The sequence below is a fragment of the Artemia franciscana genome, chromosome 8 (assembly GCF_032884065.1).
Source record: "Artemia franciscana chromosome 8, ASM3288406v1, whole genome shotgun sequence".
In the NCBI taxonomy this organism is placed as follows: domain Eukaryota; kingdom Metazoa; phylum Arthropoda; class Branchiopoda; order Anostraca; family Artemiidae; genus Artemia; species Artemia franciscana.
The window spans coordinates 17625139-17646336 of record NC_088870.1 but is presented as its reverse complement, the minus strand read 5'-3'; the positions used below and the strand labels follow the sequence as shown (position 1 = coordinate 17646336).

The 21198-nt window shown below is 36.7% G+C and overlaps 1 protein-coding gene across 1 annotated transcript in view; it reads right to left on the bottom strand.

Annotated features, from left to right (window-relative positions):
• LOC136030074 (neprilysin-1-like) overlaps nt 1–21198 on the bottom strand; it is a 235290-nt gene that overhangs the window by 87548 nt on the left and 126544 nt on the right. The window contains exon 2 of the mRNA XM_065708719.1: nt 618–905. Within this exon, the coding sequence (XP_065564791.1) occupies nt 618–905 (288 nt within the window). The remainder of the gene's footprint in view (nt 1–617; nt 906–21198) is intronic.

Below are 21198 nucleotides of genomic sequence, written 5' to 3'. Positions count from 1 at the left end.
GACGAAGTCAAAAGTGCACCAATTCGAAAATATAGGGGTTTGATCACAGATTTCTTATGGAAGATCCATAAAATATCTTTATTATTTGCTTTTTTTGAACTTTTTCTTACTTTATTTACAATTTTTGTTTTGTTTTTTAAATGAAAAGGATCAACTGCCCCCTGACCCCCCCATAATAGACATTAGTGCATTTGCCCATTCCATTGCCATGTACGTGTCTATTATAGCGATCGCACTCGAGTTTTTGATCTAAGCAAAACCGGTTTCTCTGTCTGCATTCAGAGATAACTAGCTTAGTTTCAGTAAGGCAAACTACTATGCAGGTATATTCTATTAAATATTTAATTTATAGAGTTGATTAGGTTATGTTGGGTATTTAATATAATGCGTTCCGGGCAGCCTGCTTTCCATAACTTTCTGTTGTAGTTTCGGTATTTTCGTTACTAAAGTATTATATTTTCATCATATTTTGGCATATTTCATTAACCTACGGAGAAACCGGTTTTATCCTGGTCAAGAACTTGAGTGTGGTTGCTATAATACACAAGTACCCTTGGGCATTTGTTTCAAGTATAACCTCTAAATTTTATGACTTTACACGATTTTCTTATCATTACCTTTCAAGCTAGACTTCTCAAAGTACTGCAATAAAAGTTGTGTTCCAACAGTAATAAGTCCGAGAAGAGATAAAATGCAAAGAATAAATAAGCATTTCTCGAGAAAAGTTCTTCTTTGACAAAAACGCTGTTCCTTATGAGGCCAGTTTTTTGTGCTTGATGGTTCAATCATGTAAGAGGCTTCTTCTTCCGTCTTGTTTTTATCGCAGCATTCATTGAGAGGTATATCTGCATCAGTGTTATTTGAAAATTTCCTACATTCTTGCATCTTGGGTCTTCGTTTTGCAACTATAAGCAAGAGAACGAGATTAACAAGCTGAAAAAATGACGATTTAAGTAGATTTAAGGGGTTGTAAAAAAGTGAAACTCAAAGAACATATTAAAACTGAGATGTGATTAATACTTTTAGGCTTTTTTTCCATGATTTTAAGTTTAAGTTTAGAATACCTTATAAAAGATAAGACAAGATAAGATTTATTTTAAAAAAGTGGCTATCATAAGCCCCAAAGGGCCGAATTCGCACTTTGGTGTCAGTACAAGATTATAAATTTGCAATATATAAAAAGTCAAACTATAAAGCTTGTAAAGTCAAAACAGGGAAAACAAAATTAAACCAAAGTCCTTCTAGCAAGCATTACAAAGTTCGCAATTGTAAAATAAACACTAAAACTCTAAGATAAAAGAAGAGTGGGAAGGGGGGGGGGGCTAACTATTTAAAATTTCAACTATGTGAGGGGTGAACTTTCTTTTTTCAGTGGAAAATCTTATTGGGGCAAGAAGGGGGATTTTTCTTGAAACAAAACGTGGGGGCGAGTTCGAGGGGGGGGGAGTAAATGATCACTTGGGAAAAGAGAAATAGTATGAGGGTTAAGCACGGTATTGTGGGCAAAATGCAAGGAAATTTGTACTCTCCTTTCCTTAAGGGTGACTAGATTTGCTCTCCAAAGAAGGGAAATGTAAGGCACTTTACCCTCATTGAAGATAATTCTTAGGCACCTTTCTTGAACTGCCTCTATTCTGTCGAACAATTGATGGGAAATGCCAGGGTGCAAAACGGGACAAGCGTATTCGAGGGTAGGACGTAAAAAAGAGAGAAAAATCCCGAAACAGTGTGATTTAGGACATTTAAATTTATTAAGGAGTTCGAGGAGAGAAAATGCAGTATTTGTAATTTTAAGAAATCATTATTTGAATGAACTCTCTTTATTAACTACTAAATCACAAAAATTATAAATAAACACAACCGCCCGAGGGAAGGCTTAAACAGCCTGATGTTGGACGGCTGCAATCCTCTGATTCCCAACCTAATTTATCAAAAAAAAAAAAAAAAATTAAAGAAGGACAAAAACACTCTCGCTCAATTACCCTTAATACCAGAATATACATAAATAAAGCCTAATAATAATAAAAAAAATTATCTCTCCACTTCCAATAAACGTTTTTTAATTTTACTTTAAACGACCCAATATGTTCCGCCTCCCTAATGCGAGCTGGGATATCATTCCAAATAGCCGGAATTAAATACCTAATCCAGAAAGTTGCACGTGTGGTGTCTCGGAAATCAACAATAAAATTATATGCCCCTCTAGTCTCATACCCGTGGAGTAAACGATTTACTCGAAAAAAAAACTGGCAGAAACTGGATGACATTCATCATTGCAACATCGATACGCAAAAACAGCAGCTTAATAATCTCGAATCTGACCAATGTTAAGCACTCGTAATTTCTTAAAACATGACGCGGTATCATTCACATTTTCTACATAATTACCAAGAAGACGTACTGTTTTATTTTGTAGGATCTGCACTCTTTTAAAATTTGCATAGAAATTACTAGACCAAAGGACACAACAATAAGAAATATAAGGCAAAACAATGGTGTGATATAATAATAAAAGAACTGATAATGGTAAAATATGCTTTAATCGACGCAAAATTCCCAAACCTCTAGCAACTTTAGCTGCAACAAGATCACTATGGTTCTTCCAAGATAAATTACAATCAAGCTGAAACCCCAAAAAACGCACTTCAAGCACCTGTGACAAAGGCTTACCGTTAAAAAATATATTTTTTATCAACACATGGAGGCTTACCAACTCTCCTATAAATCATAAAATTAGTTTTATTAACGTTCACTGACAAAAGGCTCAAACTTGTAAATACAAAAAATGCCTTTAATGCCGTATTTACTTTCAACAATAGATCATCGACAGATTGACTAGACACAGCTAAAGCTGTATCATCCGCAAAAGTCGTAATACAACACTCAGGTAAGTAGAAAAAGCATTGAATCAGCATACACAAGGTACAGAAGTGGTCCCAAAACAGACCCCTTAGGTACACCACACCTCACTTGAAACGGAGAAGAAAACACATCATTTAATACAACTTGAATAGATCTACCACTTAAAAAACTATTAAACCACTTTAAATAGTTACCACGAACTCCAAGGGATTGTAGACGTTTGGGTAGTATATTAAAATCCACTGTATCGAATGCTTTTCTAAAATCGATAAAAAACTGTCAACGCGATTTCACCATGTTCAAAGCATTTATTTACAATATCACAAAGGGAATGGACGGCATCCGACGTCGAGTGACCTTTCCTAAAGCCAAACAAGTTTTCACTTAACATCCCCGTTTTCATAAGGTGATCATAAAGCCTTTTATGTACAATTTTTTCAAATATTTTCGAAAACAAGAGTAGGATTGACATGGGTCTATAATTTTCAATTTCTAGCTTAGAGCCACTTTTGTGAAGGGGGATTACTTTCGCCCTTTTAAGCGCATCAGGGAATATACCGGTTTGGAGGGAAAGATTGATTATATGGACTAGACATGGCATTAAATAACACATCACTGACTTAAAAGTTTTCAGATTAATGCCATCTGTTCCTGCTGAATTCGATTTGATCGTTTTCACAACCTTCAGAATTTCATCTCCAGTACAAGGCTGAAATTCAATTTTGTTTCCGATTCCTCTATCATCCACAAATTCATCTTTCATTAAAACATTATTAAAGTTCACCAACCCTTGCGCCTGTACATTTTGCCCAATATTTGAAAAACCTCAGCAAATTTAGTCGTGATACTTATGTCATCATTAACAAGTTCACCTTGAATCAGTAGCGAATTAGGTGGGGCTTCTTTCTTTTTTCCCAATAGGTCATTAATAACTTTCCAAATTCTTTTAGTATTATCCTTATTTGAACTCAGTTGGTTGGCAAAGTATTCTTTTTTAGCCTTTTTTCTCATCGAGTTTACTTTGTTGCGTATTATTTTGAATTTTTCCAGTTTCATGACACGTTCACAATTTAAATATTCCACATACGCTTGATTGTACTCTGGAAAAGAGTACAAGGAGACAGAGTGTTCCTGACTCAAAAAACTTTCACATATACCAATAAAAATAACTTTACCTTGAGAATCAGAGAGAAATTGCAACACATCCTCATAACACGTGGTTAGGTGGCAATTCCAGGCACATAAACTCAGTAAATCGGCTTCCGCGGGGTTTAACTGTTTTAATTTAACTTGGTCAAACAGTTCGTGGTAACGAACTGTAGTAAGGTGCAACCCGGCTCAATAGTAACCAAAACTCAAAAAAATGCCAATAGTTACATCAAAAGAATCGCATTTTAATGCTGATTTTAAATATATAAGTTTCATCAAGATTAGTCTTACCCGTCAAAGGTTGCGAGCCTGAGAAAATTTGCCTTATTTAAGAAAATAGGGGGAAATACCCCTTAAAAGGAAATACCTCATACGATCTTAACAAAAATCACACCATCAGATTCAGCGTATCAGAGAACCTTATTGTAGAAGTTTCAAGCCCCTATCTACAAAAATGTTGAATTTCGCATTTTTTTTTGCCAGAAGACAAATCACGGATGCGTGTTTATTTCTTTTTTTTTTCCCCAGGGGTTATCGTATCGACTCAGTGGTCCTAGAATGTCGCAAAAGGGCTCATTCTAACGAAAATTAAAAGTTCTAGTGCCCTTTTTAAGTGACCAAAAAATTGGAGGGCACCTAGGCCCCCTCCCACGCTCATTTTCCCCCAAAGTCACCGGATCAAAATTCTGAGGTAGCCATTTTATTCACCATAGTCGAGAAACCTAATAACTATGTCTTTGGAGACGACTTACTCCCCCGCAGTCCCCGTGGGAGGGGCTGCAAGTTACAAACTTTAACCTGTGTTTACATATAGTAATGGTTACTGGGAAGTGTACAGACGTTTTCAGGGGGATTGTTTGGTTAGAGGGGGGGGGTTGAGGAAGGGGGATACGTGAAAAAATCGTTCCAATGAGGAACTTCTCAAGGGGGAAGAGACTTTCAATGGAGGGGGCGCAGGATTTTCTAGCATTATTTAAAAAAAACAATGAAAAAATAAATATGAAAAGTTTTTTCTACTGAAAGAGAGTAGCAGCATTAAAACTTGAAACGAGCAGAAATTAGTACGCATATGATGGGTTTACCTCCCGGTAATACCTCGCTCTTGACGCTAAAGTATTTTTTAGTAATTTTAACTATTTATTCTACGGCTTTTGTGATTCAGGGGTCATTCTTAAGGAATTGGGACAAAATTTAAGCTTTAGTGCAAAGAGCGAGGTATCGACGAGGGGTGAGCCCCCTCATATACGCAATAAACACATACGAATATAGAAGTTCGCTACGTAAGTTAATTCGTAAGTTACGTATATTTTTTACTTATGACAACGTTAGTAAAAAATTAAAAGTTATAGTAGCCTTTTTAAGTAGTCAAAAAATTGGAGGGCAACTAGGCCTCCTGTCTCGCTTCCTTTTTTCTCAAAATCTTCCGATTAAAACTATGAAAAAGCCATTTAGCCTTAAAAGAATTAATATGCAAACTTCGTTTTAATTATTTATGCGCGGAGAGCCAAGATAAAAAAAATGCATTAATTCAAAAACGTCCAGAAATTAAACAAAAAAAACAAGTTTTTTTAAATGAAAGTAAGGAGCGACATTAAAACTTAAAACGAACAGAAATTACTCCGTATATGAAAGGGGTTTTTCCTAATCAATGCCCCGCTCTTTACGCTAAAGTTTTTTACTGTTTTAAAATGCAGAGCTAAGAGAAAGAGTCAAACCTTAGCGTAAAAAGCGGGGCGTTGAGGAGGAAAAACCACTTTCAATACGGAGTAATTTCTGTTCGTTTTAAGGTTTATTGTCGCTCCTTACTTTCATTTAAAAAACTTGTTTTTTTTTATTTAATTCATACAAGGCTCAATATCATTTGCTATTTGTGCCGACAAAACCTGTTCAAGGAGAAAAGGTCGGCTCATTAAATCATTCAGTATAGACGCAGCGAGAGTAAATGAAATCTCGTACCAAAACAAATCTCTCTAAATGAAAAAAGAAAGCAAGAAAGAAAAAATACACATAAAAGCAGAAAAAAGAAAAGAAGAAAATACAAGCAAAAATCTTAAAACAAAATAAACAAATGGAAAAACACTAATCATAACATATGAGACTAAATACAGTCGGTAATAGAACGGATTTTCATGACTGTTGACCCTGCACTAGGCCAAAATCTGACCCTGATCCGACCAAACATTTCTCTGACCATACTTGTCTTTCGCTGCGTTCAAAATGTCCCGGCGACGTTTTGTTAGAGACTCCGATACAAAAACACCAGTTGAAGCAAGTTTAGCTTTTGCTTTAGACACTCTACGGGCTACATCTTTGCCAGAAAATTTAACGACGATCGGAGCAACTCTAATAGAACTTTCTTCATGCTGTGTAATCGGATTATTCAATCGGAAACGGTATACATTAATAAAATCAGAATATGAGAGGTCTGTCACAGACATTTTGCTATTTATAATTTGAAATATTGTAGTGCGAGTGTCTACACCAGGTAACTGCTTTACCCCATGAAATACAAGACTATCAAGTAAGGACTCCTGATCATAATCATCAAGCTTTTTTTTTAATTCTACTAATCCTCTCTTCCAAATTTTCAATTTGAGTTCTCAGACTACTTAGAGCCTGCTCAATTTTAGCAAACTTCGGATTTAACTCGAGAGTGACTGAATCATAAACCTGGCTGACTATCAGCTCAGTAGTCTCTTTCAGTGACCTTGGGTCATTGAACTTTTCAGTCACTTTCTTTGTAATATTTTCAAGCAGATCACTTTTTGTCTTCACCAGCTGGGCTTCAGTTGCAACTAATTTGTTGTAAATTGGGGCGATACTTGAAGGAACTGAGTTAGACCCTAATTTATCACTTGCTTTCAGGTTTAAAAAAGTCTTGGAAAGAGTTTCATAAATCTAAGGGGTATTATCAAGTTCAATAATTGCTTTTTTAACAGCTGGCTTGGATGAATCTATCGTTTTGGGGTTGTATTCTTGAAGATTCGCATCTATTAACCTAACTTCATAGTGACTACCGTAACAAAAGACTAGATAAGTGGGCTTTCCGTGCGAATCCTTTCCTATTTGCATAATTCTCACAGGCCAAAGGGGGTAGTTCTTGAATTTAGCTAGCGCAGCAAACTGCTTGAAACGCTGCCTCACTAATGAATGAATGAATGAATGAATGAACTTTATTACCCGTAAAGTATAAAAAACACAAAGTACGGAGTATTATAAATAAACAAAAACAAATACGATAAACAGCGAAGAAAAACGAAATTCAAACTAACAAAAGACAACATGGACTAATTAACCAGTATCAATATGGAAAAAAGGCTGCGGAGGGTCATAAACGTGAATAAAGTTGATAGTCTTTTTACATAAATCATCACTGGAAGACTGAATCCGAGAAGGTACATCAATTAAACCAAATCGAGCAATTATTTTTTTGTTTCGGTGCCATCTAGGAAGCCGGAGGAGGAATTTGCAATATCTGAAATAAGCCGTACGTAGAGTATGTCGATCTTTCTTACGAAATAGATGAGCCATGCCTGATAAAAACCAAAGCACAGGGGCGCAATAAGCGTTATAAATCATGCACAAACCGTTGCGGCTGTAACGGCTTTTATTTGGGGATATTTTTCCGTAAGCGACGCGTAGGTTTTTCACGGCTTGATTCACTAGGGATGAACAGGTAGTGGAAAGTGTTGGGCCGAAACACAGACCAAGCCAACTAACTAAAGAAGAACGTGGTAGAACTGCAGTCCCAGCAACGAATGGAGTGACCGCATATTAAAAACAAATAAACCAAATAAAACAAAAAACAATAAACCGGTTATTAAAACAAATAAACTCGCATTTAGGCGCATTAACTGACAGTCCAATCTTAGATAGTTCATTGGTTAATATAGTAAAATTAGAAAGCAATCCACGGCGAGTCCGGGCAACAAGAAGAACGTCATCTGCATATGCAATAGAAGACAAACCAATATTACCGTAAAAAACAGAACTTCCAAGGGGACGCAGGCACGAGGCAAGCACGTATTAAAAATATACTAGGAGACAATAAGGCACCTTGCCGAACTCCCTTATTAATTTTTACCGGGTCAGATATTTGGCAAGTCCAGGTAACTTGAATTTTAGACTTTGAATACCAAGAAGACAATAAACTTAGTACGGAAGGATTAACACCTGAAGACGCAAGGGAAAATAGAGCCTGAGAGTGCACAATATTGTTGAAAGCTCCAGAAATATCAACAGTAAGACAGTATAAAGACATTTTAGTTTTTACGGCATCACTCATGAGTCGGGTCTGTCAACTGATGTCATTATAAGGATTGAGCCTTATACCGTCATGAAGTTAGTTGTCGTCATGTTTGTTATGATGATGCTTAGTATATGATGTCATTATAAGTATTTAACAAAATCGTTCAAAGACAAATTTTAATTGTAAGAAGATCGTTGAAAGAGAAATTTTTAATTGTAAAATGACTGAAGAACCTACAATGGGAACAGCCGAGGAAGCTGCTCAAAGAGTCTATGCCAAAAGACTTGCGGCTGATAGAGAAAGTAAGAAAAGAAAGCGTGCCGAGGAATCACAAGAACAGCATGAAAACAGGCTTGCGGCTGATAGAGAAAGTAAGAAAAGAAAGCGTGCCGAGGAATCACAACAACAGCGTGAAATTAGGCTTGCGTCTCAAAGAGAAATCACCAAAAGAAAGCGTGCCGAGGAATCACAAGAGCAACCTGAAAATTTTCGCCTGCCATTCAGGTACAACCCAGTCGATGATTATAGCTTGAGTAGATTTGTTAAAATCAGGACTATGTCTAAACTTTTTCCCTATTGCAAGGCCTTGAAATTATATGGTGAAACAATGGGAATGTGTTGCGCCTCGGGAAAAGTTAAACTTCCTCTACTGGCTGCACCACAAGAGCCACTGAAGACTTTGCTTACTGGAACTACGTCAGAATCTAAGCGTTTTTTATCACAGATCAGAAAATATAACTCATGTTTCCAAATGACGTCGTTTGGTGCCCAAATCGAAAATCCAGATCATCTATGCCTACTTTCGAAGTAAAAGGGCAAATTTATCATAGAGCAGGGTCCTTTCTACCATTCTCAGGCGAGAATCATAAATTTTTACAACTGTACTTCATCAGTGATAGAAATTCCGAATTGAATGCACGTTGCGAAATTTCTCCCGACGTTGAAAGGAAAATCGTTTCGCAATTGCAAATGAGCGAAACACTCAGTTGGTAAGAATTGCTGAAACTCATCGATGCTACGATGCCCTACAATATCCTATCATTTTTTGGGATGGAGCCGACGGCTATCACTTTAATATTAAATTGATAAATCCAGCCACTAACAAAGAAATGAATAAGAAATACAGCGCAATGCATTATTATTCCTATAGACTAATGATTCGGCAGGATGAAGACAATTATATTTTAAAATGCCGTCAATTGTTTCATCAATACATCGTTGATATGTATACAAAAATTGAATCAGAACGTTTGCTATTTATCCGTCTGAATCAGACCAAGCTCCGCTCTGAACAAGACATTCATTTGCGAGATGCAGTTGTAAATGACGGTAATACCACAAACGTTGGAAGATTAACAATTTTACCTTCGTCATATGCTGGCAGTCCCCGTCATATGCATGAATATGCTCAAGATGCTATTACGTATGTTCGTCTCTATGGTCGTCCAGATTTATTTATTACATTTACATGTAATCAATCTTGGGACGAGATACAGCAGCTTTTACTTCAAGGACAATCGGCGGTTCACAGACATAACATTACGGCCCGTATCTTCCGGCAAAAGTTGAAATCACTGATAAACTACATAGTAAAACATAAAGTGTTTGGGTCAGTGCAATGCTGGATGTACTCAGTGGAATGGCAAAATCAAGGATTGCCACACGCACATATACTAATCTGGCTACATCATAAAGTTACTTCTAATGAAATTGATGATGTGATTTCCGCTGAAATACCTGATGAAAATTTCAATAATGGCTTATATGGTATTGTGGTAAAAAATATGATACATGGATCTTGCGGTGCACTGTCCGAAAAATTACCATGCATGGCCAAAGGAAGGTGCACAAAGCAATATCCTCGACTTTTAGTACCCAGCACAATTACTGGCAATGATGGTTATCAATTCGATCAAAAAATGATATAGCGTTGGCAATTGCGTCGTCCGGAATAGCCGCAAAGTTGCTGCCTGGTGGAAGAACTGCTCATTCCGCTTTTAAATTGCCTCTGAATTTGCATTCTGCAGAAACTCCCACGTGCAATATTTCCAAATCATCTGGGATGGAAAAGTATTGCAGCAATGCAAATTATTTGGGACGTATTATTTGGGACGAGTGTACAATGGCACACAAAACATCGCTCGAGGCTCTGGATCAATCTTTGAAAGATTTACGAGGGAATTCGAAACCCTTTGGCAGAACATTAATATTGCTTGCGGGAGATTTAAGGCAAACATTACCTATAATACCTAGATCAACCCCTGCAGACGAAATGAATGCTTGCCTGAAAAATTCTAATTTATGGGCACACGTAAAGACATTAACATTAACTACAAATATGCGTGTCCGATTGCAAAACGATGACTCTGGTCAAAAATTTTCAGATCAATTGCTGGCAATTGGAAACGGAAAGCTCCCAGTAGACTCAATTTCAGGACGTATACAACTACCTGCTAAATTCTGTAATCCCAAATCATCTGGGATGGGTAAAGTATTGCAGCCATGCAAACTTATTATTTGGGACGAGTGCACAATGGCACACAAAAAATCGCTCGAGGCTCTGGATCAATCTTTAAAATATTTGTGAGGGAATTCGAAACCCTTTGGTAGCACATTAATATTGCTTGCGGGAGATTTCAGGCAAACATTAGCTATAATACCTAGATCAAACCCTGCAGACGAAATGAATGCTTGCCTGAAAAATTCTGATTTATGGGCACACGTAAGGACATTAAAATTAACTATAAATATGCGTGTTCGATTGCAAAACGATGACTCTGGTCAAACATTTTCAGATCAATTGCTGGCAATTGGAAACGGAAAGCTCCCAGTAGACTCAGTTTCAGGACCTATACAACTACCTGCTGAATTCTGTAATTTAGTGACGTCCAAAAATGAATTGATTGAAAAATTATTTCCATATATTCTAAACAATTATAAAAATAATAAATGGCTAAGTGAACGAGCGATTCTTGCACCCAAAAATATAGACGTCCACAAAATCAACAATATTGTTTTCACCAAGATTCGAGGCCTGGCAGTCCTTTACAAGTTAGTCGACACAGTTGTGGAACCAAATGAAGCGGTTAATTATCCATCTAAATTTTTAAGTTCCCTGGATCTCCCACCACAGGTGCTACAACTAAAAATAGACGTACCAATAATATTGTTACGAAACATAAACCCTCCAAAGCTTTGCAATGGCACGCGACTTGCCGTAAAAAAAGTAATGGAAAACGTAATAGAGGCAACAATCTTGACAGGGCCTTTTGAGGGTAAGGCTGTTCTTATTCCTTGCATTCCCATGATTCCAACGGATCTGCCTTTTCAATTTAAAAGATTGCAATTCCCAATTCGATTAGCATTTGCAATCACCATCAACAAAGCTCAAGGTCAATCATTAGAAAAATTTGGTATACATCTTACCCACCCCTACAAAATTTGGTATAGATCTTGGTATAGATTTTCCACCCCAACAGCTAGTATATATATATCTTCTATATATATAAAAATAAGTTGTCTGTGGATGGATGGATGGATGTGTCAGGTGACGTCACCTGAAAAAACTGGATCAGGTGACGTCAAAACTGAAAAAACTAAAATAAGGCAAAAACTACAAAAAAAACTAAAAACTAATAAAAAAAATAAAAAAGCTAAAAAACTAAAAAAACTATAAAGGTAAAAACCAATAAAAAACTAAAAAAAAAACTGAAAAAACTAAAAAAAGGCAAAAACTACAAAAAAAACTAAAAACTAATAAAAAAAGTAAAAAAGCTAAAAAACTAAAAAAACTAAAAAAAAACTAAAAAAAGGTAAAAAACTAAAAAAAATAAAAAATAAAAAAAAACTAAAAAAAAGGAAAAAACTGAAAAATAAGCTAAAATAAAGGTAAAAACCAATAAAAAACTAAAAAAAAAAGGAAAAAACTAATAAATGACGACACTCAAAGAGAAAGCGACCAGGACAAAAGGAATGTTCGATTAGCAATCAACAAAGCACAGGGACACAGGGAGTATAAATGACGACCAGGACATAAGTAAAAAAAAAAACTATCTATATATATAAAAATAAGTTGTCAAACTAAAAAAAGGCAAAAACTACAAAAAAAACTAAAAACTAATAAAAAAGCTAAAAAACTAAAAAAACTAAAAAAAAGGCAAAAACTACAAAAAAAACTAAAAACTAATAAAAAAAATAAAAAAGCTAAAAAACTAAAAAAACTAAAAAAACTAAAAAAAGGTAAAAAACTAAAAAAACTAAAAACTAAAAAAAACTAAAAAAAAGGAAAAAACTGAAAAATAAGCTAAAATAAAGGTAAAAACCAATAAAAAACTAAAAAAAAAACTGAAAAAACTAAAAAAAGGCAAAAACTACAAAAAAACTAAAAACTAATAAAAAAAGTAAAAAAGCTAAAAAACTAAAAAAACTAAAAAAACTAAAAAAAAACTAAAAAAAGGTAAAAAACTAAAAAAAATAAAAAATAAAAAAAAACTAAAAAAAAAGGAAAAAACTGAAAAATAAGCTAACATAAAGGTAAAAACCAATAAAAACTAAAAAGAAAAAAAGGAAAAAACTAAAAAAAATTTTCATCTAAAAAACTAAAAAAAAACTAAAAAAGGTAAAAACTAAAAGAACTAAAAAAGAAAAAAATAAATGACGACACTCAAAGAGAAAGCGACCAGGACAAAAGGAATGTTCGATTAGCAATCAACAAAGCACCGGGACATAGGGAGCATAAATGACGACCAGGACATAAGTAAAAAAAAAATTAACAAAACTAAAAAGAAGGTAAAAACTACAAAAAAACTAAAAAGAAAAAAAAACTAAAAACTAATAAAAAAACTAAAAAATCTAAAAATCTAAATAAACTAAAAAAGAAAAAAAAAGGAAAAAAATAAAGGAGAAAAACAAAACTAAAAAACGAATGTATATACAGACCGGTACACCGGGATACAAATGACGACCGGGACACAGGGAATATAAATGACGACCGGGACACAGGGACACAACTACAACGGGGACACCGGGGGAAACAGGGGGATATAAATGACGACCGGGACAAAAAAACTAAAAAGAAAAAAAAACTAAAAACTAATAAAAAAACTAAAAAATCTAAAAATCTAAATAAGCTAAAAAAGAAAAAAAAAGGAAAAAAATAAAGGAGAAAAACAAAACTAAAAAACGAATGTATATATAGACCGGGACACCGGGATACAAATGACGACCGGGACACAGGGAATATAAATGGCGACCGGGACACAGGGACACAACTACAACGGGGACACCGGAGGAAACAGGGGGATGTAAATGACGACCGGGACACCGGGACAGGGAATGGTCGATTAGCAATCACCATCAACAAAGCTCAAGGGCAATCATTAGAATCATGAGGTATAGATCTGAATACAGATTGTTTTCCCATGGACCATTATATGTTGCATGTTCAAGAGTCGGTAAACCTGACAATCTATTTATATGCAAAGACAATGGGACAGCAAAGAATGTTGTATATTCGCAAGTTTTACGTAGTTAAAACCATATATATATATATCTATCTATATTCACAGGTGGGACATAGGGACACAACTACAATGGCGCGTAACTATTATGGCGCGTAACGACTTACGCGCGCGGGGGGGCTTGGGGGGGGGGGCGCGAAGCGCCCCCACCAACTAGGTGTTGGGGTGGCGCGAAGCGCCACCCCAACAGCTAGTATATCTATATATATAAAAATAAGTTGTCTGTCTGTGTGTCTGTCTGCGGATCAGGTGACGTCATGTTTCTGTGTTGACTGACGTCATGAAATTAGTTGTCGTCATTTTTGCTTTGACGGTGACGTCATTCAAGATATTTAAGACATATGTTCACGTAGAAATCTATTAATGTTTAAGTTTACAATGACTGATGAACTTACCATGGCAAAAGCCGATGAAGATGCTCAAAGAGTCTATGCCAAAAAACTTGCTGCTGATAGAGAAAGTCAGAAAAGAAAGCGTGCCGAGGAACTACCAGAGCAACGCGAAAGCAGACTTGCTGCTAAAAGAGAAAGTGAAAAAAGAAGGCGTGCCGAGGAATCAAAAGAACAGCAAGGAAACAGGCTTGAGGCTGATAGAGAAAGAAAGAACAGAAAGCGTGCCGAGGAATCAAAAGAACAGCAAGGAAACAGGCTTGAGGCTGATAGAAAAAGAAAGAACAGAAAGTGTGCCGAGGAACTACCAGAGCAACGCGGAAGCAGACTTGCTGCTAAAAGAGAAAGTGAAAAAAGAAGGCGTGCCGAGGAATTACAAGAACAGCAAGAAATCAGGCTTGCTGCTGATAGAGAAAGTAAGAAAAGAAAGCGTGCCGAGGAATCACAAGAACAGCAAGAAATCAGGCTTACTGCTGATAGAGAAAGTAAGAAAAGAAAGCGTGCCGAGGAATCAGAGCAACCTGAAAGTTATCGCCTGGCATTCAGGTACAACCCAGTCGATGATTATAGCTTGAGTAGATGTGTTCAAATCGGGACAATGTCTAAAATTTGTCCCTATTGCAAGGCCTTGAAATTCAATGGTGAAACAATGGGAATGTGTTGCGCCTCAGGAAAAGTTAAACTTCCTCTATTGGCTGCACCACCAGAGCCATTGAAGACTTTCCTTAATGGAACTACGTCAGAATCTAAGCGTTTTTTGTCAAAAATCAGAAAATACAACTCATGTTTCCAAATGACGTCGTTTGGAGCCCAAATCGAAAATCCAGATCAATTTATGTCTACTTTCAAAGTAAAAGGGCAAATTTATCATAGAGCAGGGTCCCTTCTACCATTCTCAGGCGAGAATCATAAATTTTTACAATTGTACTTCATCAGTGATAGAAATTCTGAATTGAATGCACGTTGCGAAATTTCTCCCAACGTTGAAAGGACAATCGTTTCCCAATTGCAACACCTTTTCCACGAAAATAATAATTTAGTGCGTCTGTTCAAAACAGCCATCGATTTTATGCCTACTGATACGCATAAAATTGTTATTTCCGCTGACACAACGCCTCCTGGCCAACATGTGCGTAGATACAATGCTCCAACTATCGACGAAGTGGCAATCGTTATGGTCGGTGATCAGTTTTTACCTCGAGATATTATTCTTCATAAGCGAAACGCTCAGTTGTTAAGAATTGCTGAAATTCATCGATGCTACGATGCCCTACAATATCCTATCATTTTTTGGGATGGAGCCGACGGCTATCGCTTTAATATTAAATTGATGAATCCAAGAAAATTATATTTTAAAATGCCGTCAATTGTTTCACCAATTCGTCGTTGATATGTATGCTAAAATTGAATCTGAACGTTTGCTATATATCCGCCTGAATCAGACCAAGCTCCGCTCTGAACAATACATTCATTTGCGAGATGCAGTTGTAAATGACGGTAATACCACAAACGTTGGAAGATTAACAATTTTACCTTCGTCATATGCTGGCAGTCCCCGTAATATGAATGAATATGCTCAAGATGCTATTGCGTATTTTCGTCTCTATGGTCGTCCACATTTATTTATTACATTTACATGTAATCATTCTTGGGACGAGATACTGCAGCTTTTACTTCAAGGACAATCGGCGGTTCATAGACATGACATTACGGCCCGTGTCTTCCGGCAAAAGTTGAAATCACTGATAAACTACATAGTAAATTTTGAAATGTTTGGGTCAGTGCGATGCTGGATGTACTCAGTGGAATGGCAAAAACGAGGTTTGCCACACGCACATATACTAATCTGGCTACATAAAAAAATTACTTCGAACGAAATTGATGATGTGATTTCCTCTGAAATACCTGATAAAATGTCGATAAGGGGTTACATGATATTATTGAAAAAATATGATACATGGACCTTGCGGTGCACTGAACGAAAATTCACCATGCATGGCCAAAGGAAGGTGCACAAAGCAATATCCTCGACTTTTAGTATCCAACACAATTACTGGCAATGATGGTTACCCACAATATAGAAGAAGATCTACTGAAGATGGCGGTAAAACAGCAATAATAAAGAAGCGTAATGGTACCACCATCGAAGTAGATAACCAGTGGGTTGTTCCATATTCCCCATTATTATCAAAAACATTTAATGCACACATAAACGTTGAATACTGTAACTCCGTAAAGGCAATCAAATACATATGTAAATACGTCAACAAAGGCAGTGACATGGCAGTTTTTGGCTTGCAGCCCAAAATCAAAGATTTCGGCGAAATTGTACAATATCAGGCTGGAAGATACATAAGCAGCAATGAAGCTGTTTGGCGAATTCTTTCATTTCCGATACATGAACGTAGTCCAGCTGTTTTTCACTTAGCGGTACATTTACAGAATGGTCAACGTGTTTATTTCACGGAAACCAACGTGCAACAAAGAGCCCTGAATCCACCGGATACAACATTAACAGCTTTTTTTTCGCTTTGCAAAAATGATTCTTTTGCAAAAAAACTGCTTGAAGTGCCCTCGTATTACACGTGGAATACTAAAAATAAAGTATTTGAACGTCGAAAACAGGGTAAGTCAGTCGACGGCCAACCTACCATCTTCAAAGATACCACGATAGGAAGACTCTACACCGTTCACCCCAATCAACATGAATGCTTCTTTCTACGCCTGCTTTTGGTGAATGTACCCGGTCCGACATCCTTTGAGTATTTGAAAACTGTAAACGGTGCTATACATGACACTTACCGTAGTGCATGCCAAGCTCTGAATTTATTGGAGAATGACCAACACTGGGATAACTGCATCAATGACGCGTGCGAAACGTCAACCCCAAGTCAAATTCGTGCATTGTTTGGCATCATTTTAACAACTTGCTCTCCATCAGCTCCTACAGAGTTACGGGAAAAATATAAGTCAAAAATGTCCGAAGATATACTCCATCGAAAACAGTTAGAGACGTCAGATATGACTTTTGATTTTACATCAGAAATTTATAACTACACTTTAGTTATTATAGAAGATTTGTGCGTACGTATGGCAAACAAACCTCTTCAGGATTTGTGAATGCCTTCACCTAACCGTATCGCTGCTGTTTCGACATGTGTAAAATTGGATCGTGAACAAAGTTACAGTACGAGTGATCTATTGTCGTATGTACAAAATAACATTTCCAAGTTAACCTCGGAACAAAAAGACATTTATAATACGATAATGCATTGTGTCGATAACAACGTTGGAGAAATTTTCTTTTTGGATGCGCCAGGAGGTACTGGTAAAACGTTTGTGATAAAACTGATTCTGGCATCAATTCGATCAAAAAATGATATAGCGTTGGCAATTGCGTCGTCCGGAATAGCCGCAACATTGCTGCCTGGTGGAAGAACTGCTCATTCCGCTTTGAAATTGCCTCTGAATTTGCATTCTACAGAAACTCCCACGTGCAATATTTCCAAATCATCTGGGATGGGTAAAGTATTGCAGCAATGCAAACTTATTATTTGGGATGAGTGCACAATGGCACACAAAAATCGCTCGAGGCTCTGGATCAATGCTTGAAAGATTTGAGAGGGAAGTCGAAACCCTTTGGCAGCACATTAATATTGCTTGCGGGAGATTTCAGGCAAACATTACTTATAATACCTAGATCAACTCCTGCAGACGAAATGAATGCTTGCCTGAAAAATTCTAATTTATGGGCACACGTAAAAATATTAAAACTAACTACAAATATGCGTGTCCGATTGCAAAACGATGACTCTGGTCAAACATTTTCAGATCAATTGCTGGCAATTGGAAACGGAAAGCTCCCAGTAGACTCAATTTCAGGACGTATACAACTACCTGCTGATTTCTGTAATTTAGTGACGTCCAAAAATGAATTGATTGAAAAAGTATTTCGAATATTCTAAAAATTATAAAAATAATTAATGGCTAAGTGAAAGAGCGATTCTCGCACCCAAAAATATAGACGTCCAAGAAATCAACAATATTGTTTTGACCAGGATTCGAGACCAGGCAGTCCTTTACAAGTCAGTCGACACAGTTTTGGAACCAATGAAGCGGTTAATTATCCATCTGAATTTTTAAATTCCATAGATCTTTCAGGGTTTCCACCACACGTGCTACAACTAAAAATAGGCGTACCAATAATACTTTTAAGAAATATCAACCCACCAAAGCTTTGCAATGGCACGCGACTTGCCGTAAAAAAAACAATGGAAAACCTAATAGAGGCACAATCTTGACAGGGCCTTTTGAGGGTGAGGCTGTTCTTATTCCTCGCATTCCCATGATTCCAACGGATCTGCCATTTCAATGTAAAAGATTGCAATTCCCAATTCAATTAGCATTTGCAATCACCATAACAAAGCTCAAGGTCAATCATTAGAAAAATGTGGTATAGATCTTAATACTGATTGCTTTTCCCATGGACAATTGTACGTTGCATGTTCGAGGGTCGGTAAACCTGACAATCTATTTATATGCAGCGACAATTGGACAGTGAAGAATGTTGTATATTCGCAAGTTTTACGCAGTTAATTTGTATTGTATCTATCTATCTATCTATCTATATAAAAACGAGTTGTGTGTATGCATGTTTGTTTGTTTGTAAAAAGAGCGTTTGCATATGACGTCACTATTAGTACATACGGCTTTGTATATGCACAGACAATGGGAAAGCCAAGAATGTTGTATATTCGCAATTTTTACGTAGTTTGAAACACATATATAAATCTATCTATATTCACAGGTGGGACACAGGGACACAACTACAATGGCGCGTAACTAATATTGCGCGTAACGACTTATGCGCAAGGGGGGGCTTGGGGGGCGCGAAGCGCCCCACCAACTAGGTGTTGGGGTGGCGCGAAGCGTCACCCCAACAGCTTGTATCTATATAATGCTTAAAGAGATTGATCTATAACTTTGAGTGAGCATTTTGAAAAGGATAGGGACTCGAGTAGATTTTGAATGTTTACTCGGGGATAAGGCAGAGATTTATTGAAATATATTATCTGTATAAATTTCATCAGAGTATCAGGTCTGCAGTATATTGAGGACAGCTTGAGAGATGAAGGTTAGACTTTCATGTACTTTTGGATAAAGCTAGGGAGAGTCTGAGAAAAAGCAAAATCAAATTTAACATGGATGGAAGAAGGAAGAGGCTAAAAAAAATATTTGTCTCCTTTCCAGACAAAATAAAGAAAATTAAAACTATAAGCTCCTAAAGGCAAAAATACTGAAAAAACTCAGTTTTTGGATGGAAGATCTACATAATATTGTGGTTGATGCAGCAGCTGCAACCTAGTAAAGATTTAACTGTAGTCCATTGTAACCAAAAGTTAATAAACCCGTTTTGAGAAAAAACTGCTTTATGAGAAAAAAAATACCATCTGACATTGATTCAGGAATGGTAATTATTATTTCCGTACATCTTAAAGGTGAAAGTCCATTGCAAAAAAATTATTTTAATTACGAAAAAAAACTGAAACCGAGGCCGTAACCAGGGGAGGGGGCTGAAAAACCCTCCCCCTCTCGTAATATTTGTCAAACCCTTAAAAACCCTTATTTTACCTTCGTCATATGCTGGCAGTCCCCGTCATATGCATGAATATGCTCAAGATGCTATTGCGTATGTTCGTCTCTATGGTCGTCCAGATTTATTTATTACATTTACATGTAATCAATCTTGGGACGAGATAGAGCAGCTTTTACTTCAAGGACAATCGGCGGTTCACAGACATAACATTACGGCCCGTATCTTCCGGCAAAAGTTGAAACCACTGATAAACTACATAGTAAAACATAAAGTGTTTGGGTCAGTGCAATGCTGGATGTACTCAGTGGAATGGCAAAATCAAGGATTGCCACACGCACATATACTAATCTGGCTACATCATAAAGTTACTTCTAATGAAATTGATGATGTGATTTCCGCTGAAATACCTGATGAAAATTTCAATAATGGCTTATATGGTATTTTGGTAAAAAAATATGATACATGGACCTTGCGGTGCACTGTCCGAAAAATTACCATGCATGGCCAAAGGAAGGTGCACAAAGCAAAATCCTCGACTTTTAGTACCCAGCACAATTACTGGCAATGATGGTTATCAATTCGATCAAAAAATGATATAGCGTTGGCAATTGCGTCGTCCGGAATAGCCGCAAAGTTGCTGCCTGGTGGAAGAACTGCTCATTCCGCTTTTAAATTGCCTCTGAATTTGCATTCTGCAGAAACTCCCGCGTGCAATATTTCCAAATCATCTGGGATGGAAAAGTATTGCAGCAATGCAAATTATTTGGGACGTATTATTTGGGACGAGTGTACAATGGCACACAAAACATCCGCTCGAGGCTCTGGATCAATCTTGAAAGATTTACGAGGAATTCGAAACCCTTTGGCAAAACATTAATATTGCTTGCGGGAGATTTAAGGCAAACATTACCTATAATACCTAGATCAACCCTGCAGACGAAATGAATGCTTGCCTGAAAAATTCTAATTTATGGGCACACGTAAAGACATTAACATTAACTACAAATATGCGTGTCCGATTGCAAAACGATGACTCTGGTCAAAAATTTTCAGATCAATGCTGGCAATTGGAAACGGAAAGCTCCCAGTAGACTCAATTTCAGGACGTATACAACTACCTGCTAAATTCTGTAATCCCAAATCATCTGGGATGGGTTAAAGTATTGCAGCCATGCAAACTTATTATTTGGGACGAGTGCACAATGGCACACAAAAAATCGCTCGAGGCTCTGGATCAATCTTTAAAATATTTGTGAGGGAATTCGAAACCCTTTGGTAGCACATTAATATTGCTTGCGGGAGATTTCAGGCAAACATTACCTATAATAATTAGATCAAACCCTGCAGACGAAATGAATGCTTGCCTGAAGAAAAAGGAAGAAAAAGAAAAAAGAAAAAAAGAAAAAAAAGAAGAAGAAAGAAAAAGAAGATAAA